This window comes from Physella acuta, unplaced genomic scaffold (assembly GCF_028476545.2).
Source record: "Physella acuta isolate Inbredline_101_S28 unplaced genomic scaffold, ASM2847654v3 ptg000374l, whole genome shotgun sequence".
In the NCBI taxonomy this organism is placed as follows: Eukaryota; Metazoa; Mollusca; class Gastropoda; family Physidae; genus Physella; species Physella acuta.
The window spans coordinates 240698-265816 of NW_026731893.1; the positions used below are offsets into that span (position 1 = coordinate 240698).

At 36.2% G+C, this 25119-nt stretch overlaps 2 protein-coding genes across 5 annotated transcripts; one reads left to right on the forward strand and one right to left on the reverse strand.

The window, feature by feature from the left end:
• Positions 1 to 471: 471 nt before the first annotated feature.
• On the reverse strand, positions 472 to 10336 carry LOC131941864 (uncharacterized). Of its 2 annotated transcripts, XM_059301429.1 has the most exons (9): positions 10263 to 10336; positions 7983 to 8120; positions 7429 to 7620; positions 6176 to 6346; positions 4821 to 5006; positions 3957 to 4088; positions 2639 to 2848; positions 1723 to 1749; positions 472 to 655 (listed from the first exon to the last, which is right to left on the reverse strand). In XM_059301429.1, the coding sequence occupies exons 2-9, from the start codon at positions 8104 to 8106 to the stop codon at positions 489 to 491; spliced, it is 1209 nt and encodes a 402-aa protein (XP_059157412.1). In that variant the 5' UTR covers positions 8107 to 8120; positions 10263 to 10336; the 3' UTR covers positions 472 to 488. The 2 variants fall into 2 exon arrangements, with proteins under 2 accessions (XP_059157412.1, XP_059157413.1); XM_059301430.1 differs by lacking the exon at positions 4821 to 5006.
• Positions 10337 to 10679: 343 nt separating this feature from the next.
• LOC131941865 (uncharacterized) lies at positions 10680 to 15505 on the forward strand. Of its 3 annotated transcripts, none has more exons than XM_059301434.1 (7): positions 10680 to 10730; positions 12065 to 12388; positions 12548 to 12652; positions 12768 to 12875; positions 13430 to 13530; positions 14624 to 14773; positions 15021 to 15505. In XM_059301434.1, exons 2-7 carry the CDS (start codon positions 12094 to 12096, stop codon positions 15090 to 15092), a joined length of 831 nt encoding a protein of 276 aa, XP_059157417.1. In that variant the 5' UTR covers positions 10680 to 10730; positions 12065 to 12093; the 3' UTR covers positions 15093 to 15505. The 3 variants fall into 3 exon arrangements, with proteins under 3 accessions (XP_059157417.1, XP_059157415.1, XP_059157414.1); XM_059301432.1 differs by lacking the exon at positions 10680 to 10730 and adding an exon at positions 11189 to 11311; XM_059301431.1 differs by lacking the exon at positions 10680 to 10730 and adding an exon at positions 11476 to 11519.
• Positions 15506 to 25119: the final 9614 nt, after the last annotated feature.

Consider the following 25119-nt stretch of genomic DNA (forward strand, 5'->3'; position numbering starts at 1 on the left):
TGACAGGGGCAGGTAAGTTACTCATTACTGTGTTATGCGATGTCATCGAAAGAAATTGTGTCCCCGTTTACTTAAACTCTCCAGACTTAAGTGGGTGGGAGGATGTAAATGACGTCATAATACATTCATTAGAGAGATTGGAGGATTGATGTATGTGACGAAGGGAAGGGGTGGTTGGAAAGTGTTACTAGAACTTATAATGTGTATGTTAATTATCGTTTGAATTTTGCCTCTTGGGCTGGTAGAGGGTGGAATAGAACTTCTTGACGCCATAATAGGAATGGGGGGGGGGGGGGGGTGGCTTTCTGTGATGATGTAAGATTGGTTTAAAAATATCAATTTAAAAACGTGACGTCATTTATGAAACACTCCTCTTACACCACAACCGGCGATTGTTTTGAAACACTCAGATAAAATGACGATTAAAATATTATAAATCAAGGAACAAAGAGCTCAAAGCCGTATCGTACACAAATCGCGTCTTTTATTTACATCATTCTGATGGAGGAGAGGCTAGAGATGGAGGTAGCCTCGGTGAAGTTGGACTGGAGGGTGAACTGGCTGAGGGAGGTAGCGCCAGTGAATCCGCTCTCTGAGCCGAAGTTTGATGAGTTGCTGTCGGTGGTGTCGTCCTCTTCGTCGGCTTCCCGTAGTCCTGCAGGTGGGGGGGGGGGGGACAAGTCAATAATTGTTGAGGGAGAGTGTGGACAAGTAATTAAATTGTTGAGGGAGATTGTGGACAAGTCAATAATTGTTGAGGGAGAGTGTGGACAAGTCAATAATTGTTGAGGGAGAGTGTGGACATTATAGATTCGTTGTTGGTTGGGGTGTGGACAAGTCAATAGTTGTTGAGGGAGAGTGTGGACAAGTCAATAATTGTTGAGGGAGAGTGTGGACAAGTCAATAGTTGTTGAGGGAGAGTGTGGACAAGTCAATAATTGTTGAGGGAGAGTGTGGACAAGTCAATAATTGTTGAGAGAGAGTGTGGACAAGTCAATAATTGTTGAGGGAGAGTGTGGACAAGTCAATAATTGTTGAGTGTGGACAAGTAGTTAATTGTTGAGGGAGAGTGTGGACAAGTTAATAATTGTTGAGTGTGGACAAGTAATTAATTGTTGATGGAGAGTGTGGACATTATGGAATCGTTGCAGGGAGGGAGAGTGTGGACACGCCATACATTGTTGAGAGAGGATTGTTAAATAGTCAATAATTTTTAGAGAGGAATGTTAACAAGTCAATTAGAGAGGAATGTTAAATAGTCATTAATTTTTAGAGAGGAATGTTAACAAATCAATTAGAGAGGAATGTTAACAAGTCAATTAGAGAGGAATGTTAACAAGCTATTATTTTTTTTTATAGAGGAATGTTAACAAGTCAATTAGAGAGGAATGTTAACAAGCTATTAATTTTTTTAGAGAGGAATGTTAACAAGTCATTAATTTTTTTATAGAGGAATGTTAACAAGTCAATTAGAGAGGAATGTTAACAAGTTATTAATTTTTGAGAGAGGAATGTTAACAATTGATAAATCATTGAGAGAGGAATGTTAACAAATCATTGGAGGGGGGTACGATGCTGGTAGGGGTAGACTCTACCATCACGCCGGTGTACCCGGAACAACCTTTATATTAATTTAATTAGCATGCAACAGACTCATTCAATTAGCATGCAGCAGACGTTAATTAGCATTCAACTGACTAATTCAATTAGCATTCAACTTACTCATATATTCCTCTAGTTGGTCGTTACCTGTTTTTAAATAAAAAAGCAATTATTAATCACATGTTGCAAATAATATTTACTCCATTTGAAACTGTTTTTCTTATTATTTTTTTTTTTTACATTTTAGGTTAATTACAACGATACAGATATAAGTTTTAAATAGCTTTAGCCACAGACGAAATTTTTTAATACAATTTAAAATTATGCAAAAATTTTTCGTTCACTTGCACAACCAGCAAACAATGTATCACAAAAACTATGTGTTTAACACAACAAGCGCCAAGAACAGGATGTTCGAGCTACACAAATAATTTATATTTCTCACCTCACTAGTTACTTATCCAGTGATTCTTCCAGGCATCTTTTTGGAAGGGGGATGTGGGGCAGAGATAGTCTACCACCCCCTCCCCTCCAGAACGAAAAAGAAATTTATATAGAAATTTTGCCAGTGTCCGCCCCCCTCCCACGACTTGGCCTTTGACCTCCAAATATTAATTTTAAAAAAAACAGACGACTTTACCTATGACTTCTATACATAAATACATAACCTTGACCTATGACCTCTATACATAAATACATAACAGACTTTACCTATGACCTCTATACATAAATACATAACAGACTTTACCTATGAACCCAAACATTAATACATAACCTTGACCTATGACCTCTATACATAAATACATAAACACGACTTTACCTATGACCTCTATACATAAATACATAACAGAATTTACCTATGACCTCCAAACATTAAAAAAGAACAGAAGACTTGACCTATGACCTCTATACATGAATACATAACCTTGACCTATGACCTCTATACATAAATACATAACCTTGACCTATGACCTCTATACATAAATACATAACCTTGACCTATGACCTCTATACATAAATACACAACAGACTTTACCTATGACCTCTACGATGTGCGCCGGGTACAAGCAGATGACGATGATGATGACGATAACACACAGCAACACCCCTAGGACCAACGTCAGCACGGCCAGGAGGTCAAAGTTCTCAGACACCAATTGTTGAAAGGTGTCTGCCGAGGTCGGTCTGGTGTTGGTCGGCTGGTCTAAATCGGTTGAGGTGTCCAGAAGATAACTACTCTCGTCAACTAATTCGTGAAATGAAAAAGTAAAGAATCTTCTTTAGGCCTGGCGATCCATTAGGTAGATGAAGTAGAGTTTATTTTTCTGTAACCTCGGCATGTGAAGGGAGGGTGTGGTCGGCACTTTACCCTGCTGCCTTTATTTTCTCTAACGTGAGTTAAATACTCAGAGTGCCGGCGCCAGGTTATTTAGCGCCCTAGGCAAAAGTTATTAAAACGCGTCGTCCCCCAGTCCCCCCCCCCCGTCCCCCGTCCCCCCAACTTTTTCCAAAAAGGGAGGTGGTGGCGCATTTTCACCAACGCGAATACTTATATATAGGTCTAATTTGAAGATGGGGCGCAAAAGTGATAGTTCGTCTTGTGCACCTAAATATATCGCTACGCCTTTGAATATAGTTAATGTAATCTAATCAAAGTTATAAATTATTAGGTACTTTTTTAATAATTGCGATTTCACATTCTTGCGAATGGACAACGAATGGACAACGAATCACATATTACTCTGACTATAAAGTAAAGTTCCCTTTCTAACTTGGCGGTACAAGGGGCAAGTGAAGTAGAGTTCACCTGTTTCTGTGACCTCGGCATATGAATCGATAGTATGGTCAGTACTATACCCAGCCGCCTTTACTTTTCCTAACGTGTGCTAGATACCCATCAGTTCTATAGCCTTGATCCCAGATTCGAACTCGGGGCTCCCACTACCAGCACCATAAAACAGCACCACTATCCAGCAGTGTTTCTTCCAGATTTTTTTCCCCGGGGTGGTGGGGGGGGGGGGGCACTTGATATTTTCGAGGGGGGGTCAATATTTTCCGGGGGGGGGGCGGACACTGGTAAAAGTATATTTTCTATATAAATTCCATTTCGTTCTTGAGGTAGGGGGGGGGGGGCTTGATATTTTCGAGGGGGGGGGGTCAATATTTTCTCCTTGGGGGGGGGGGGGGGGTGGACACTGGTAAAAGTATATTTTCTATATAAATTCCATTTCGTTCTTGAGGTAAGGGGGGGGGGGCGGTAGACTTTCTTCGAGGGGGCTCTTACCCCCCCCCCCCCCCCGAAGAGATGCCTGGAAGAAACTCTGCTACCCAGGTTAGAAGAAAGCTGTATCTACCTGTCTCACAGTGCTGGCCGGTTCTACCCGCTGGACAATGAACACAGTGACCGTCCGAATAGCAACGGCGCTGGTAGCACTGACGTCTGCAAACATTTTCACAAAATTTTCCGTAACGAGGAGGGGAACATTCTGGAATGGATTGTATGACCTAACTAGCATGATGTGATTGTATGACCTAACTAGCATGATGTGATTGTGTACCCTTACCAGCATAATGATTGTATGACCTAACTAGCATAATGATTGTATGACCTAACTAGCATGATGAGTGTATGAACTTACCAGTTTAATGATTGTATGACCTAACTAGCATGATGATTGTATGACCTAACTAGCATGATGTGATTGTATGACCTTACCAGCATGATTTTATGACCTAACTAGTATAATGATTGTATGACCTTTCCAGCATACTGATTGTAGCATGATGATTGTATGACCTAATGTAAAGATTGTATGACCTTTCTAGCTTGATGATTGTGTAACATAACTAGCATGAGGATTATATGACCTAACTAACATGATAATTGCATGACCTAACTAGCATAATGATTGTATAACCTAACTAGCATAATGATTGTATGACCTACTTTGATGATTGGAACTAACTAGCATGCTGACTATGCGACCTAACATGATATTGCATGATCTAACAAAATGACTGTATGCCACTGTATGGCCTAACTAACATAATGATTGCTCACAAGCATGAGCGTTTACTGATCTTACAAACTTGAATTTAAATTAAATTATCAGCGCTTTGGATTGAAGATGAACACTTAGATTTCCTATATGTACTTTAGCTCTCAAAAATAAAAATAAAAACTTGGTCTAATTTATTTCAATCAAAAGTTTACTTACCTCCGGACAGAGCAAGATGACACAACGTTGCTTCGGCGTTGTTTAAAGTTCTCGTAATTTGGACCGTTAATTTTTTAATGCTGGTACTGCTACTATCATACATATTAATATATTCCGCGCTTTTCACGTTGGTTACTTTCCTAACGAGGGTGCCATCTTTGTCATACATCCAAATGATCGTCTGAACTGGGATAGTTTAAATTAGATTTAAAAATGGAAAATACATGAAAAAGAAGAGCATTGGCGTCACGCAGTGGGGTGCGGGGGTACAGTACGCCCCGGGTGACACCATCCAAAGGGGCGACACCAAGACGAAAAGTACTATACTTATCGAGAAAGAATAGCTTGGTTCAGTTTAACATAGGATTATAGCTTAATTAATTTTTAAGTACTAAATGTCATCGGTGTTGGGGTAGGGGTGACATCCATGCAAAAAAAAAATGGCTAATGTAAAAGCGCAAACTGTTAAATACGTCACTGCCCATTTCATGACACCATTCACCAGAGGAGTGTGTGGGAGGGTAGAGGGTGACACCCAAAGTCACCGTGCTGGGTAAAACCCGGTCAAGCTAAGCAGCTACACATATAAATTTTTAATTCGTAATGATTCTAGTTGAAAGTGTAACATCGGCCGCAACAGTGGGTGTTTTGCTGTAAAAGAGTAAGCCCTAAGAGCCGCCCCCCCCCCCCCCCCCAATTTTTTTCTCTCCCCCCAATCTTTGTTTTTCTCCTCTCTGTAAATCATATTCTCATGTAAATCATATGCTTTCAAAGTAAGTATTGTTGTTTTTGCCTTGGTGTCGCCCCCTTGGATGATGACACCCGGTGCTTACCGCACCCCCGCACCCCACTGTATGACCCCCAATGCTCTTCTTTCTTTCCTGGTAGGTCTGGATTAACTTATATATATCTATATATATAATTCTCTTCTGGGAGACGCTAGAAAACAAGCTGTAAGCACGCTCCCTACCACCCCACTCCTACATGGTCTGGTGAGCTTTGGTTCACGCTAAATGTTTACAATCGTAGAGCCGGGTTTAGTGACGGTTATACTAGGGGCAGATAATTTAGTTTAAAACGATTTTAAACTTAGGGGAGGTAACTAAGAGGAGGCTGCTTTCACAGGGGGGTGTAGGTAGGAGTTGGGGGAAAGGAGGGTGGGGGTAGTATCGTCCTTAACGACCTACTGATAGTGTTTTAAAGCAAATATTTTCAGTAGCAGCATTGGTACTGTCGAAATCACAAATTATGAATTACTGAAAAGTAGAAAATAAAACAACTAAATAGCGGCGTATGATATGCCGCGGGTCTGTTCGTATTAAAATAATTAAGAAACAGACCAACATTAATCTTACCGTTACTTGATGTTACCGACAAAGATAAAATTTCATAGACTGAGTCCAGGGTAACGTCGAATTTTTTCGCTGTCGTTAAGGTATCGCACGTTCGCGATAGGTCGTCGAAGACGTTATTCGATAACTCGGTGCCTTGTATCGTCCTGGTCTCGCGGAAATTTATATTGTGACCTGCAGTAAAAAAATGTTTCTAAGTGTTTGGAATTTGTTTTGGCGAAGCATGGGGGTGTGAGGGGGGCGGTAGCCCTGGTGACAATTTTTAGAGAAGGAAATGTATTAAAATATTCAATTCATAGATATAACTGTAAACTAATATTATATTTTAGATCAAGTAATATGGTTAAAAATGGGATATACCAATAATAATTATATTAAATAATAATAATAATTAATAATTAAATATACTTAGATTTTTAAGAAGTAATATTTAACACTTCTTAATAATCTAAATATATTCAAAATATTATTATTGCTACATTTTTTTAAAAAGGGACGGCCTGGCCAAATCGTAGATTTTACGACTGCTAACCCGAAATTCTAGAGAATGAAGAAGAAGAAGTAGAGTTCAGATCACGGGCTCAAGTCTTTAGGACCAGAGTTTCTTCCAGGCATCTCTTCGGGATGAAGAAAGTCTACCGCCCCCCCCCCCCCCCCCACGAAAATTTCAAGTGCCCTCCCGGAGAAAAAAGTCTGGAAGGAACACTGTATAGGACGTCCCTGGGTCCAACCAGCTCAAGTTAGGGAAAATAAGGCGGCTGGGCATAGCACTGACCACACTATCGCTCTATATGCTGAGGTCATTGAAACTGATAAACTCAACTTCATCTGCCCCATGTGTCTTGACCACGACCGCAGTGTTTCTTCCAGACTTTTTTTCTCCGGGAGGGGGGGGGGGACGGGGGGACTTGAAATTTTCGGGGGGCGGTAGACTTTCTTCGGGGGGCGGACACTGTTAAAAGTATATATTTTCTATATAAATTTCATTTCGTTCGGGGGGGGGGGGTAGACTTGCTTCGGGGGCGGAGCCCCCCCCCCTTCCCGAAGAGATGCCTGGAAGAAACTCTGCACGACCGGGAAAAGATGATGATGATTTTTAAAAAGGAATGTTCTATGAATTACGAATAACGCATTCACTTCATTTCGTAAAAGCACTTTAAATTTAACTTGTTTTATGTTTCATTGGCAAATGTATGTAGATATACCTCAAGTGAAAAGTATCGAACATCTGTTTTGAGTTTCTACCTGTGAATTACCTGAAGCAAAGTAAATAGAGCAGACATCAAGAGGCTGGGTGCTCCTAAGCAACAGTCTGGTGATGTGTGTGTGGATGGCGAGGCAGCTGACGTCTGCTGTGGTACTGCTGACCAATTGGACGCGGAAGTTTTCAAAGTCTTCTGACCCTCCCGACACATTGACCATGCTAATTACTACGTCTTTAAAAGTAACTGGTAGTGAAGAAAATGTAACAATAAAAAAAATCAAACATTATATATATATATATATATATATATATATATATATATATATATATATATATATATATATATATATATATATATATATATATATATATATATATATATTTTAAAAAAAACAAATTAAACACCATAGACGCTCGGATAAACAGAACAAACAACAGATTATTAAAAGAAAAGGTACCGTTTGTTTTCAGGATTTTTTGGGGGAGGGAGGTGTGAAGAACTCTTCAATACGCACATTTTTGTAAATATAAAACAAAAAACAAAATAAACACCGTAGGCACTCAGATAAAAAAGAACAAACAACAGAAGATGAAAAGAAAAGGTACCGTTTGTTTTCATGATGATTCTGAACCAGGTAAAATGTAGCCCAGGTGAGGGGAAGTCAGCCGTGATCAGAGTTTTCTTGACACAGGTAGTCTCATCGGCATCAAACTCGGCCAGAGCTCTCATGTTAAACAGGTTCACTGACATGGACAGGATATATATATTGTAGTGAATTTGTTAGAAATTAGTCAATTGTGCTTAGTAGAGCAAGAAGAAAAGTCATATCTTAATAAATAGTTGGTATTATAGCATGAAAATTGGATGAACTATTAGGCCAAGCTTGATCTTTAATTAGAATATCTTAGTGTTAGTTAGGAGCAAGCCGATATTATTGAAATCTACTTTAATTAGGTGTATTTGATTATATGTTTACAATATTTGCATGCTTGAAGTATTATTGTTGAAGAACAACTTATTGATGTTTATTGTAATTGGTATCATTGTAAAGGGAATTGTCTGTGGTTTCAGAGGATAAGCTTATTAGAATTTTAGGAGATCGCGTTAAGTTTTTATATAGGGTTATTTGGGGTCGGTTAGCACAAAAGCGGGGGAAATTTTCACAGGTAAGCGTTAGAATTCGTGCCAAGAGCAAGGTGTCATCCGAGACGCTCGCGGGTGGGGTATATAAGCCGGTGCGTTAGCCTTAGAGGGGATGGAGAAACGACGGCCCTAGCCAGTAATTTATGCAGCACACGTATTGGCGCTATAGTCTTGTTAGATGCGCGCTACACAGACTATTCCCGCTCAAGAAAGATAGTCAAATAAAGATTTACAGAAGACGGCTTATTCTTCATTCTTGATCGTCTGTGACTGTGACTGAGAGTGAGAAATAGAAGAGAAGAAAAACGCTACATTTGATAGAAGCAAGAATATTACAATAGAACAGCACATTTTTTTGAGAGCAGTAAAAACATTACAATATATATATATACTATAATATATATATATATATATATATATATATATATATATATATATATATATATATATATATATATATATATATATATATATATATATATATATATATATATATATATACACCTACATATATGGGAAGAAAAAATATATGTATATGCCTATATATTCATATATATATACTATATATATATATATATATATATATATATATATATATATATATATATACACCTACATATATGGGAAGAAAAAATATATGTATATGCCTATATATACATATATATATATATATATATATATATATATATATATATATATATATATATATATATATATATATATATATATATATATATATATATATACTATATATATATATATACTATATATATATATAGTTATATATATATATGTAATATATATGACGGTTGTAGTGTACCTACAAATGAAAGGAACAGTTTCATATGCGACAGATGAAGTAGAGTTGATCTGTTTCGCTGGTCGCGGTATATAAAGTGGACAATGTGATCAACACTAATCCAAACTTCCTTACTCCCCCCCCCCCCCCGCCCCCCCAGTCGAATGTGGGTACCCATCAGCGCTGGGTGGGCTCGGAGACATCGTGAAAATTTTCGGAATAGTATCGTACGCTCTACCGCACGACCACGCCGTTACATGATGAAATATGCGGGTACTAATTAGTTGATGTCTAGTAATCGACGTCATTAGGTCGGCGTCAGTGATCAGTCTCGAGTTGGAGTCTACATTCTATTATTGCAACTTAGTATATATGAATTATAACATCACGTTTACATTTCCGACATGTAAACCTACTATGCATATACAGAAAAAACAAAAACTTGCAACAAGTAAATGTTATATGAAAACATTTTTCCCCCACGCAACACGTTTACCTAGTTGCTGCAAGTCGGGCTTTTTTTTCTATACATGCAGTGGCGTAGAGAGTCGGGTGTCACCCGGTGCGGCACTAAATGCTGTCACCCCCCCCCCCCCGAAAAGGCGTAGCGACACTTCCCGGGGACAAATTTTCGATTTGCACCCCCCCCCCCTCAACTTTTCGATTTGCACCCCCTTCCCCTCAAACTTTCGATTTGCACCCCTCCCCTCAAGTTTTTCTCTATATATTTTGCTATTTTTGCCTTGGTGTCACCCCCCCCCCCTAAATGGTGTTACCCGGTGCGGTCCGTACCACCCCCCTCGCTACGCTTCTGTATACATGTATGGTATACATGTTGCAAGTGTAGACGTGGCTTAAGCAAACTAAAAATATAAACGAAATAAAACAAAAACGAACCTAAACAGCGCCCCACAAAAACGAACCTAAACAGCGCCCCACTTACCGTATATACAACAGGGCCCAAACAAAATCGTGTCACAGTTAGTATTTGTAACCCCGCCCCCTCGTTCGCACTGCTGTGCTGTTCAGAGACAGAAAATGTGATATATTAACAACAGAATAAGCAAATACAGCTGGTAATGTTGTTGCTAAATATTAGGGATCATCTATAATCAATGCTTCACTCCTACATTCAATTTTTGTTTCTTAACTTCAGGAGAATCCACAGAAAACTTTTCGCATCACCGATTAAAATTTTAAAACATTTAGATTCTAGATTTAGATTTAGATACTATATCTAGATCTAGATCTAGACGTCTAGACTAGACCCGAGCAATAATTGTTAAATATTATTTAGTAGGCCTATCTGAGTTTAGTTTTCTTACCGCCAGCGGTGGTGTGTGCTAGGAGGCCCAAAGTTAAGACGACTAAAAGAAACACATCAAATTCAATGTGTTTCATTTTTAACTCGGTAAAAAAATGCATACAATATTTTGAGCAATTTGTTTTGTTTTTTTGGTTTCCGTGTGCTTGAACGTACTCTAGTAAGTGCGCAACTGGAATTCCCGGTGGTATTTATAGCCTGCTTTGTTTTCTCTAACATTACTTTGACATTCTCTGTTTTGAAATTTTATTACCAGCTTTTGCAAGGGCCACAAAGTTTGTTTCTGGTCAAATTGTATACAAAATTTCGACCGATTTATAACTGCTGAGCTATTTCTTTCAAACGCTGCAGCCGAGTGAAAAGAAGCCGGGGGGGGGGGCGGGCAAGTTGATTAATTAACCGTAACTTAATTAAAATCTTAAGTATAAGTCATAAGATGTAATAGTAGAAAGATTTACAGTGGACATAACCGTGGTGTTGATGAAGATTTGCGAATTTCGGTAATTATCTCCCTTGTAATAAAGTATTTAATTTTCTCTGATTTTTTGACCATTTATTACACTTTCTTATTTTCGTGACTAAGCAAAATTTCAAATGTAAACAAATCAAATGACTATGCACTTTTTTGTGCAATAAAAAGAAGAAAATCACTTTATCCTGCTTATCAAGTACGTAATTACTCTCCCTTACTTTTATTTTAGCGTTAATTTTAACTTATAGGGCCTAAGTAAATTATTTTAACATTATCCTAATAGTCCGGGGCGGGGGTCGTACATAAAAGTAAATGTGATAATTTATTAAATTAGTTTATTATGTCAGAAAATAATTTTAAATGAAGAAGCAGGAACTTTTTACTTTAAACTTAATTAATGCAAAGTGAATAATTTTTTTTTACATTTTTTTTATGTGATCCATATTTCAATTTTCAATACACTACTATAGCGGCAGTGATTATAGCCACATGACATAGGCCACAAGTTGACTTATCATATAAATACAATTAGGTTATATTAATAGTATTATTTAACCTCACAACGAAAAAACCTGCCAATTAATAATCAAGGGGAGGGGGGGTAGTTATAGACTTATATTTTATTAATGTTTTCTTTTTTTTATGTACCCCCCCCCCCCCCACCACCCCCACAATAAATATATTTATTGTTACCCTATATCAGATAACTAGTCCTCAACCCTACCTCCCCCAAAAAAACCTCAAAGGCACTTTAATGTAATTCTTAATTACCCTCTATCTATAACAAAGCCAAATAGCTGCCTTTAGTACTTCAGTAGGTTCTTTGGCCATAAAACAAGAGTAGAGCCTATAGACTAAATAACAGTGTTAGAAGAATGGTACATAGTAGATGTTACTTTTTTTTTCATTTTTTAAAGTGAATAATGTCTAAATATTTTTTTAAATATAGATCTAAATCATAATTTGGTTAAAAGCAAAATGTCGGATACAGAACACATCTTGTCGTACTACGACCCTGCCGTCAACGAGCTGGAGAAAGCCCTCAGACTTGCCAGATCAACAAAAGCCGCGCCTGAAGTCATACAGTCCCTGGAGTCTGCGTGCGAACTGGTCAAGCTTCGAGAGCAGTTTACCCATTCAGCCAGCTCAAAGGAGAGTGATGCTTGCAAGAATATACTAGCAGAGACGTACAAGCATGATTGGAGGAAAGTATACCAGGAGGGAAAAACTACTTGGCAGCTGATGCCTTTAATGATGAGTGGACTGTTAGAAGGTAAGATCAGAATCAGTATTAATAATTTAATCTTCATGAAATTTCATAACTGACTTAGTAATACAAGATTTATGTTACACAAAAAACACATGTGTTATATCCAACACAGTGAATCCAAAATACTATTTTAGATTTCTTAACAATTGATTCTTTTATCAGGTCAGTTTTTAAAGTCCATCATCAGCATTCAGAAAGCTAAGAGAATCCTTGAAATTGGGATGTTCACTGGCTACAGCGCCCTCTCAATGGCAGAGGCTTTACCAGGTTTATATTTTTTTGTAACAGCAAAACACTTTTACTTTTAACAATAGAGGAGTATGTCATTTTGGGGTTGATAGGTACCTACAGATTTGTCACAAATTTTGTGCCTGTTTTTCAGCCGATGGTGAACTGGTAACCCTTGATCAAGACGAATATTTAAAAAGTTTTGTTGGGGAACAATTATTTAAAAAGTCACCGCACCATAAAAAAATCACTATCAAAATTGGTGAGTGGTATTGTTATGTGAGGTATGAGGAATGTCATTGATATTTATATATTTATAATATATTAAATCACAATATATTCTCCCCCCACTCACAATCTCTTATTTCTATTATTATTGGTGTCTACCCTACACTTATTAAACTATCATTGGCTTTTATTTCTTCAGAGTAGGTTAATTGAAAAAAACAAATCTAACAAGTAAATGGGCAATTTATTTAAAACCTAAATATGGGAGGCTACTCTAATCTTGCACACAATTTTATAAACCATGTTACAAATAAATATTCCCAATACAATAAGAACAATAAAAAAAATCTTTTTAAACATTTTTGTTTTTTTTAGCCTCATTTTTTCTATGCTGACAGCAACCTAAAACAGAATTTACCCTGATAACATTATTAATTAAATCAACAATTTTAAAGTATCTACCAAGATGAAATCCTGTCAATGCCATGTTTTTTTGTAATAAATAATAATACAATGACACATTTCTAGCCTGGTAAATTAAATTATGTCACCGTTCATCAAAATAATGTACATGATATTACGTAATAGGGCATGCCCTCAACACCATCAAGCAGATGTCAGCGAATGGTGAGCAGTTTGACATCATATTCTTGGATGCCAGCCAGTCTGAATATCTGGAGTACTTTAAGGTCAGGCCTAGTATGGGAGTTTGTTTTTAATTTAGATGTGAATCTGTGAAGCTAGATTGTCCATCCAACTTTAAGGATATTTTTTACATATGTCCTTTATGTGATGGTCAAAAAACAGAGACACTCTATGTACCTGATCAACCATCAAGCCTCAAATATGATTCTAGTTAGTAAATATAATTAAAAATATAATCCAGAAATAGATGAAGCAGCATTAACAAGTCATATGCATTTTTACAATGCTAGGCTGTTATACATTTTAACTGTCTATCCGGTTTTTAATTTGAAATATCTTGCAAGTTTTGGCTTATGGGTAATAAAACTTGTTTTAATGAAACCGTAATGTATATTTTATTAAATTAATTGACAAAAAATGTATTTTTACTGATCACACATTATGAATATACAAACAAAAAAAGGTAATCTATCGTTTTGGGTACGTAAAATCGCCCGCGGCTATTAATGTACGAAAACGTTACCTCATTGTCAATGCTGTAAAAAGAAGTATATTGTGATATGTTTATGTCAAATATTATAGATAAATGGATAATAAACCTAAATCAATGGCTAAATATATCAATATTGGCCAGAAATTAACTTTAAACAGCAGTGTCTGCAAGCAAGATTTGCTATATAAACAGCCGCCATTTGTAAAAATAGAGTGACTTCCGCCTGAATCTTGCGCTTTAAGTCTATAAAAATAAAACTTTTACAAGATGGCTGCTATAGTAAATGAGCATGGTTGCATCTGTTGGAAACATCGCTAGTCTTCTTTTATTACTGAAAAGTTTTAATTAAATTGTTTAAAAACAGGTACAGAAATGAAACAAGGAAACATTTTTGTATTTTTAAAACATAAATCCTCCTCAAAATGTGAAATAATTATTAAAATGTAAGGAGTCACCTGTTTTTCACATTACTAGTCGCGGGCGATTTTACGTACCCAAAACGATAGATTACCCAAAAAAAGTATAATCAAAATGCATCGTTTTATTTATTGTAGATTATTTCTTTTTTTTTTAAAACTAATTTAGCTTTAAGGTCTACTTTTAAAAAATTAAATTGTTATAATAATTGTATACTTTGTTAACAGTATATCTTTGAAAAAGGACTGCTCAGTCCTGGAGGGACAGTTTTGATGGACAATGCCTACATGCAAGGGAGTGGGTATGCTTCACCAGGGAGAGAAACTGTGACCAACAAAGTTGCAAAGTATTTGGCAGCAGATGCATCATTACACAAGGCAAGTTGTCATTTTATAGATTCTTGTACTTTTAAATGAAAACAGTGGTTGTAGAATAAACTAATAATTAGCATTTCCACCAACATTTGAATCAAAAGGTTTCAGAAGCACTCATTCTTTTGCACACTAATGTGTGCAGATTAAGACCATTGGGTTTGTACATCTGATTAACAAAAGTTTTAATTAATCTTAAGCATTATTTAAACAATGTTATTTTTATTTAATGACTTATTGTTTTTTATTTCAGGTTCTTGTCCCACTACGAGATGGTATTTTAATGATTCGCAGACTCGCTGATGTAGAAAAGGGAGCCTCGTAAAATAATTTTATTAGCTGCTATTTTATTTCCATGCTCATCTTTACTAGGCCTACTACAACTAAAACAGAACAAAAACTTTTAAAGTTTTTTCTATTCTTTTAAGTCTTATTGACTATTTGCTTTTTAATTTGAGATCTGTTTTTTATGTCGTAGTTTAAAATGAGTAACTTTAACTCTTATTTATTTTTTACAACTATTTGTAGCAAGACTGAATGTTTTTTGTCAGTGCTTCAAGCAATTAATTTAATGTAAACCGTAGTTTTAACATATTAATGTCAATAAGTTGTTTATTACTTCTAATCACCATCAATTGTAATTAACCTGCTGGTAGGCAGTTTCATTCATTCTTTTAAAAACTGTAACATAATGCCAAATTGTTTTTAATTGTTTTATATATTACAATAAAGAAATCTCATCTATCTGATGTTGCTTTTATATAAATTATTGTTTTTCCTGAACTGTACCCTGAATTTCCATCAATTTCTCAAGTTTTTTTTTATAGAGATCTGCATCATGTATATGAATTTTAGACAGACAGGTAAGAAGGAAGTTGTGGCTATCAAGGTGCTGTTTTATTCTGGAATGGTATGATTCTACATGGTTTGTTGTTGTGTTGTGAAGTGTTGCTAGCTCTGTGTTTCTGCATGCCGTCCATATTTCTGATAAAGACCAGCGGTAGGCTTAGACATCAGCGCATGCAGAAATGATGTCTGTTTTTAATGAAGTGAAGGTGTGTTTGTTGTTTGAAAATGGTGAGAATTTTGGTGGCAATAACAGGTGCATTTGTAAACAAATATTTTTTAACAGCAGACATTGTATGCAATGTACATAAATGCTTGACTGAAAGTCTTACTGATAGTACCTATTGCACTAAAATCATTGTCAGCATGAAATAAATCACAAAATATACCCTCATATACATCATGCAAACATTCAGACAAAATTTCCACAGGCTCACTTCTTACAAAAGCATGCAAAACAGGCAAACCATTCCCACTCCCATCAATACACATAACCAGCTGTGGACTGGCTAGTCTCCAAGAGAATTTTTCTGTGGGGTCCACTAGGATTTTCCCCAGTGTTTCTTCCAGACTTTTTTCTCCGGGGGGGGGGGGGGGGGGGGGGGGGGCTATAGACATTCTTCAGGGGGGGGTGGACACTGTTAAAGTATACGAGCCGACCCGCTGCGTATCATACGCCGCTATTTAGTTGTTTTTTTTTTTACTTTTCAGTAATTTATAATTTGTGAATTCGACAGTATCAATGCTGCCATTGAAAATATTTGCTTAAAAACACTAAACCCCCCCCCCGCCCCCCTCCTCTAAGTTTAAAATCGTTTCAAACTCAATTATCTGCCCCTAATAGCCGTCACCAAACCCGTCTCTATGATTGTAAAATGTAAACAGAGTGAACACCGCTCACCAGATCATGTGGGGTGGGGGTGGTAGTGATAGTGATAGAGAGGAAGAGAGGGGACTGCAAAGGCGCGCTTGCAGCTTGTTTTCTAACTGATCCCAGAAGAGAATTATATATATATAGATATTTTCTATATAAATTATATAAATTTCGTTCGGGGGGGGGGGGGGGCAGTAGAATTTGGGGGAGGGGAGGTAGCCTCCTGAAGAGATGCCTGGAAGAAACTCTGATTTTCCCCGGCAGGCAGGCGGGCCAGTCCACATCTGCAGTAGCGTGGCGAGGGGGGCGGGGGGGGGACATAAGTCCCCGGGCGCCGACCTTAGGGGGGCGCCAAATTGAAAGTTTGAGGGGGGGTGCAAATGAAAAGTTCGAGGGGGGGTGCAAATCGAAAGTTTGAGGGGGGGGGTGCAAATGAAAAGTTCGAGGGGGGGGTGCAAATCGAAAATTTGCTCCCAAGGGGGCGCCAAATTGAAAGTATGTCCCCGGGCGCCGGGAAGGGTCGCTATGCCTCTGCACATCTGAACATATTGTCACGTAACTTGTAAGATTTAACAAAGGCAAAGGGTACAAATACAAATACTCATTTATTTTATAAGTGCTATCTACAACTGCAGTTGTCTTTATGTTTCTTTCTGTAATTTGGTACGTCATTGAGCCGGATACATCAGAACATAATATTCACAGTAGGCCTATCCTAGTATCAATGCTATCATCTGACTGTAGTTTATAGATAGTGTATTGTATCCTCTTGTTTTCAGGGGAGAAAATGTTTAAAATATAAAAACATTTAACATAATTGTTACAAAGTTAAATTATTAATTAAATTTGAATTATGGGAACTAGGCTTAGTATAATTATTTATTATATAAATCAAAAGGGAATCTATATTGATATATTGAATTTATAATTTTATTTATCGATCTAGATCTCTACGTGTTATTTTTTAGCCCTAGATTTTAATAAATTTATGCCCTAAACCAGGGGTCGGCAACCTTTTGAAGCGGAAGAGCCAAAAGTTACAATTTTCAAAATTTCCCTTGTTTTAAAGAGCCACTAACATTTTTTTATTTCAAATATTTTATTTTTTTATTAAGATTATTAGTATTTGTGCAAGGGGCTGGAGAGCCGCACCTTGATATCAAAAGAGCCGCATGCGGCTCGCGAGCCGCAGGTTGCCGACCCCTGCCCTAAACAGCTCCAGCATAATTTTTACTCGAGACAAGTTTAGCTTCTGAAAGAAACGTAGTCTCTTTATTTTTGTGTTTTGTACTGCTATTTAATGCTTAGCGCTAAGTATCTGTCTTTTAGGAATAGCTTTCACAGTTGCTAAGACCGGTAATCAATGAGTTTAAAAAATCCTGAAGCTCAACTGTTGTTTAAAACTAAGACTTGTATGTCTATCTTAAGCCTTAAAGTATCTTTTGTATTATTTAACTTCATGTTGAGAGTCCAATTCTAGGTAAAACTTCATTTTAGCGTATTTTATTCCCCCCTTCACTTCACGTTCACCTCCAGTTGAGCGTATTTTTAATTGGTAATCTATCGTTTTGGGTACGTAAAATCGCCCGCGGCTATTTATGTACGAAAACGTTACCTCATTGTCAAGGCTTTAATAGAAGTATATTGTCATACTTTTGTGTTAAATATTATAGATAAATGAATAATAAACCTAAATCAATGGCTAAATATATCGATATAGGCCAGAAATTAACTTTAAACAGCAGTGTATGAGAGCAAGATTTGCTATATAAACAGCAGCCATTTGTAAAATAGAGTGGCTTCCCCTTGAATCTGGCGCTAAAAGCTTATAAAAATAAAACTTAGACAAGATGGCTGCTATAGTAAATGAGCATGGTTGCATCTGTTGGAAACATCGCTAGTCTTCATTTATTACGGAAAAGTTTTAATTCAATTGTTTAAAAACAGGTACATAAATGAATCAAGGAAACATTTCTGAATTTTTTAAAACATAAATCCTCCTCAAAATGTGAAATAATTATTAAAATTTAAGGAGTCACCTGTTTTTCACATTACAAATCGCGGGCGATTTTACGTACCCAAAACGATAGATTACCTTTTAATTTTATTATTAGCGGGCTCACTAACTTATAAATTTCGTTATTTTTCGACTTATACATTACTATTACACAACAGAAACACACAAAAACGTCAGGAAAACACTAGATCTACTTATTTTTTTAATGAATGTGATTTTTAATTAGAAAAGGTAAAAAAAAAAGCATAAAAAGCATTAGAACTGTTCCAATTAAATATCAAATCTCGTGTAATCGTCAGCGGGAGAAAAATCCTTACACGGTCGCGGGTTCACCGTGAGTTCACATTGACATTGAGTTATCAGCATACATCATATCATAGCTCGGGCAATTGCTATTTGAAATTGTGTTGGCCTCAGTTTTGGGGTCATTGTAAATTGTAAGCTCATTAATGTTTATTTATTAATATTTATAGTATCATGCCTGGGAGATACTTGTAACAATACAAACTTAACCGCCTTGCAATTGTGATTTACGTTTACGTACTTCACCCATTGCCATAAAAATTTTGACACATGAACATTGCACATTCAATATTCTAAATTTGGATTTTTCTCAAGTTTTAACAAAACTAAATTATCAAAATCTAAAACAAAGTCAGTCTCTTTGTTTTTTTATTCATTTTTCTTAATTTGTTATAACAAAAATACAATACAAATAAATAAATCGTGTTTTCCTAATGTTTTGGTGTGTTTCGGTTGTTATAATAAAATACGCTCAACTGGAGGTAAATGACAAGCGGAGAATAAAATACGCTAAAATGGAGTTTTACCCAATTCTATTTAAAATGAATTTTTAATGCTGCGGCTTATTTAAAATGAAAGCAATGAATGGACATCAGACGAAAATCCTTCCGTGAATTGATCCAGATCTGATCATTGGACTTGGAACTTAAAATTCAAAATTTGTATTAATCATTAAAAAAAACTTAGGCTTGAAAAAAATTTTTTAATTTAATAATAGGCTATTGGGCCTATTCATATTTTTATTATTTGGGGTCCTATAATGACCAATATATATAAACATGACATAAACTATGATAAAGGTATAAAAGTTGAGAATGTTGAGTAGGGCCTAGGCCTATTATACTAGATCTATTATTTGAAAATATTTTTTTAATGTTTAAAATAGGCCTAGTGACAAAATGAAAACAACTTAGATTCTTAGATCTAGAATCTAGATGTAATTGTTTTTGGCTTTTTTAAACTAGTTAGTAAGTTAGGCCTAATGAAAATAGTAAAAACATCTAAATACTTCCTCTTCAGTAAAGTGAGACAAAAACCAAACAGTCAGGTTTTTAATTTTATTTACATATTTATTTTCATAACATGGTAGTATTGGTAGGCCTACACGATTTTAATATTTAGTGGGCCTTTCAACTAATTTCAAGACTATACTTATGATGACCATCCATAGTTAACTACAAATTGTCAAATAGTTTGTAGGCCATTTCGTTTGTCTTACTTTTGAACTCATGTTTTATATCCAATATATATAGGCCTATAGCTTTAGAAGCGCTTGTAAAAATAATGTTGATAATCCATTGTTTCAAGTACTTGAAGGTTAAAATTTTTATAGTGATCGGCTTATTAAAATAGTCAAACCTGCCGTTCTATAATATGCTCTTTTAATAAAAACCTAGAATCATTTGCATGTGACCTACTTTGTGTGCGGTGTTTCATAAGAGCTGTGTGTGCGAAAGTCTGTGATAATTTGCGTAAAAAATACTAAGTCTCAAAGTGGTTTGACAAGAACTTTTTTCTAGATTTGTATTAACAACTGCAAATTTCTCTTTCACCCAAGAATATTATATGATAATTATAATAAATTTAGTATAAACAGTATATTGTTTTAATTTAGGTCAGCCATGAAATTTTCAACTTATTACAACAAACAATGTATGACCTACTTAAACTAGCAGTTCTTGTGAAATTGACAAAAGCAATTAGGTCATGGGCATGTGAAATAGGGTTTATTTAACTGAATATATGTTAGACCATCAGCTTTTCCTTCTCTATTTTGCCAAAGGTGGTTTTGGGAGATAAAGAGCAGAGAAATTAAATATTTTCTAGCAATAATTGTGCTAAACAATGTTATCTGTTTTCTCTCTTATAGAAAGATGATTCACTTGCCCAAGACGTCAGCAGATTTGATGCTGTTTTATGTTTTTTGGTTTGGTGGATTATGGACATTGTGCTATGAATTTTTCTTCATTTTGAGCACATACCACAGTGATTGGAACCACATGGTGATAATTCATCTTTCAGTTGCTGGTTTTCTCGCATTAAGCATATACACCAACATGTTCCTTCTGATCAGCACAGATGTTACTATAAATAGTGTCAGTTTACCAGATGACCCCCAACCAGATTGGAGATACTGTGGTAAATGTCAAGTCAACGCCCCGCCACGTTCCCACCACTGCAAAATTTGTGATATCTGTATTCTAAAACGTGACCATCACTGTTGGTTTGCTGGCTACTGCATTGGATATCACAACCATCGCTACTTTTTCTGCTTGGCATTTTACATGACCATAGCTGGAATCTATTGTAATATCTTCAACTGGGATTTTGTTACCAATGTCAAAGGGGGCTTTACCTGGACAACCTTGCCATCTCTTTTGGCTCCGCATATTGGATTAATTTTTGGCTACTATACTCTGTATGAGTTTTTTATTACTGCCATGACATCGATTGGTACATTCGTCACCATATTTTTTATCTGGCTTCTAGAACTGCAAATTGTTCAACTGTTCAAGGGTCAGGTTAGATATGAAAGAGCTAAAGGAATAAATGATTATTCTCTTGGACTGCGGAACACGTTTAATGAGATCTTTGGCTCTGCTGGACTTTTAGTGTTTTTGTGTCCCCTTATTCCAACAAAATTGCCAGGCGATGGGGTTCACTTTCCGACTGCCAAGACTAAAATGAATTAATCTGTGATTAATTTTGTTATTGTTTTTAAAAAATGTAATCTACTGTTCTTTTACATTGTTAAGTTTTGTTAAAGCTTTTGACTATTCTATGCAGTTTAAGCATTATTTATTTTTAAATAAAATATTGTAATAATTTGCAGCTACATTTGTATAATAATTTGTTATGTAATGTGTATGTGAAACACTGTCAGCAATGTTTAATATTTCATTGTCAGTCATGTTTATACTTTACCATGCCATAAGCCAACTCGGAAATAAAATCTTCAAAATTTAGATAACTTTCTTATGGCCTGCGGGGAAGATCATGCCAAGTTTTTCATTATCCAGTGTACCTAGTGAATAGTATTTTAAGAATCCAGTAACCCTTTAAACTATAATAGTACCAGCACATTCTTGTGGGAGACCCAGCCCCACATGTCACACTTCCTACACATGAAATTTTAAAATACACTTCCCTGTTACCAGAAGGCACTTACCACACTACTTTAGTGGTACTGAACCTGTTATTATTACAGATATTTTAACAATGAAATGTAAGAAATATGGCTGAATGCACTCACTAGTTAAAACTGGTTAGTATTTCAATTTGATATACTTCTACCTAGTAATACCGTGATATGCAAAACTGAATTTGTTTGGTAATATTGTTTGTATGTCAAAGCAATTATCTCCATTGAAATTATATGAAATGCCATTAATTAATCCGCTCCAGCCACCTAATTGCCACCCCATTTGTTTTGTTACATATTTTTAAAAAGAAAAATGTATTTATACATAACAAATGTTGTATAAAAACATAATAAAGGAGAATGTAAAGAAATACCCTGGTTTTATAAAGTGAATATTCCTTGAAAATCAGCCAACTTGAGCTTGCTGAAAATACTTGCAGAGGTGTAGGGTGGATTAGATAGATGGAGGAGCTTTACTTGGTTCACTTACTCTACACTGCTAATGCAAAAGCTTTAAATTCATTTAGTTGTTACACTCTTAATTTTACTTTATCCTTTAACTTAATGGAACTTAACTGAGCATTGCCTTTTTTGCCTTGCTTTACAAACTTTCACTGTTTAAAACAAAACTCAGTTTAATGAGGTTTGTTTTTTCCTCCCTTTCATAATGTTGCAGAAATGTGTTAAAATAGTGTCATTAAATAGCTGTGATTAATGATCAGTAGGAACTTTTTTGGGGTGTTTCTTTTCCATGAACTGTGAAACCATCAGATCGGGTTCCTTGTATCTCTAATTCTGCTCATAACTCAAAGCAAAACAAATAACTTAACTGCTTGTATTTCTAAAACCTTGTATGTCTGGGTACTCTAAAGTCCAGGTACCACTGAGTAGTCAATTGTTTTATTGACTTAACATAAATAATGTTATTAGTCATGGTAGGATACTTGATTTTGGTTGTATTTAATTTGCTAATTTGACCAATGAAGTGTTACCTAGATATTCAGGCATAGAACCTAGAAATATACAGAAATGATATAATCTTCTAGTTAGTAGAGGATTAAAGGGGGTGGGGGCTAAAAGGGCTGCAGTCAGGGGCCCCAAATTTACTGCTTAATAGTTTTAATTAAAGTTTTAATGTTTGCATCACAAGTCTAATTTTTTTTTCAAAATATTTAACACATGCACACACTGCACACACTTTAAGTATAAATACCAGATGTCATCACCTCCTCCGAGAAACTGTTTATATAAAGTCGACGCTCCCTAAAATAACAGTTCGGACCAGCGATAGCTTATGACAATAAAATTAGTTGTTTTTAGCGTTACAAAACACTAACAGCAGCCAAATTTAAATTAATTAATTAATGTCACACCTAGGTATAAGCTGGATTGGTTAATTGACCTAAAGTGACCGGAAAGTGGTGAATGAGGTTGAACTTCCCCCACCCCCCAACCCACCCCGAACTGATCTGTTAAGAACATTTGGGAAATCGCGTAATGATGTACCAAAGTACCATGCCGCCAGAATCATAGCTTTTGAAACGTAAAACTCTGTAAATATTGTTTTTGCGCCTAATTAAAAATTGGTGAAGACTAAACCTTTGCGCCTAGTTAAAAATTGGTTAAGACTAAACCTTTGAGCCTAGCTAAAAATTGGTGAAGACTAAACCTTTGAGCCTAGCTGAAAATTGGGGAGGACTAAACCTTTGCTGAAAATTGGGGAAGGCTAAACATTTGCGCCTAGCTGAAAATTGGCGAAGACTAAACCTTTGCGCCTAGCTGAAAATTGGCGAAGACTAAACCTTTGCGCCTAGTTAAAAATTGGTTAAGACTAAACCTTTGAGCCTAGCTAAAAATTGGTGAAGACTAAACCTTTGAGCCTAGCTGAAAATTGGGGAGGACTAAACCTTTGCTGAAAATTGGGGAAGGCTAAACCTTTGCGCCTAGCTGAAAATTGGCGAAGACTAAACCTTTGCTGAAAATTGTTGAAGACTAAACCTTTGCGCCTAGCTGAATATTGGGGAAGACTAAACCTTTGCGCCTAGCTGAAAATTGGCGAAGACTAAACCTTTGCGCCTAGCTGAAAATTGGGGAAGAATAAACCTTTGCGACTAGCTGAAAATTGGTGAAGACTAAACCTTTGCGCCTAGTTGAAAATTGGTGAAGACTAGACCTTTGCGCCTAGCTGAAAATTGGTGAAGACTAAACCTTTGCGCCTAGTTGAAAATTGGTGAAGACTAGACCTTTGCGCCTAGCTGAAAATTGGTGAAGACTAGACCTTTGCGCCTAGTTGAAAATTGGTGAAGACTAGACCTTTGCGCCTAGTTGAAAATTGGTGAAGACTAGACCTTTGCGCCTAGCTGAAAATTGGTGAAGACTAGACCTTTGCGCCTAGCTGAAAATTGGTGAAGACTATACCTTTGAGCCTAGCTGAAAATTGGTGAAGACTAGACCTTTGCGCCTAGCTGAAAATTGGTGAAGACTAAACCTTTGCGCCTAGTTAAAAATTGGCGAAGACTAAATATTGATGCCTAGTTGAAAAATAAACTACGACACGTAATCAAACTAGTCGCTGATCGGAGGACACGTAATCAAACTAGTCGCTGATCGGAGGACACGTAATCAAACTAGTCGCTGATCGGAGGACACGTAATCAAACTAATCGCTGATCGGAGGACACGTAATCAAACTAGTCGCTGATCGGAGGACACGTAATCAAACTAGTCGCTGATCGGAGGACACGTAATCAAACTAGTCGCTGATCGGAGGACACGTAATCAAACTAGTCGCTGGTCGGAGGACACGTAATCAAACTAGTCGCTGGAAGAAGAAGAAACGCAAACCCCACGACATGCAAGACAGAAGTAATATTCGCACTCAGGGCGCGGGCCTCGAAGGAGACACTAGAATTAATTTCTAAATTGAAAATGTGTTATTTCTTGTAAATCCCTCTACGTAAATAACCACTACATTGAAAACAAAATTCATAAAAAACGTTTTAATAACAAGCTTTTATGTAATAATGCACTAACAAGTAAAAATAAATGATTTTCTTTAAATATATAATAATAACCAACTATTTAAAAAACTATAAAGAAAAGCGTGGGTCACTTTACTATCTGTTGGATACCTTTACTAATATTAAGGAAGAGACCCACGCTTTTTAAAAT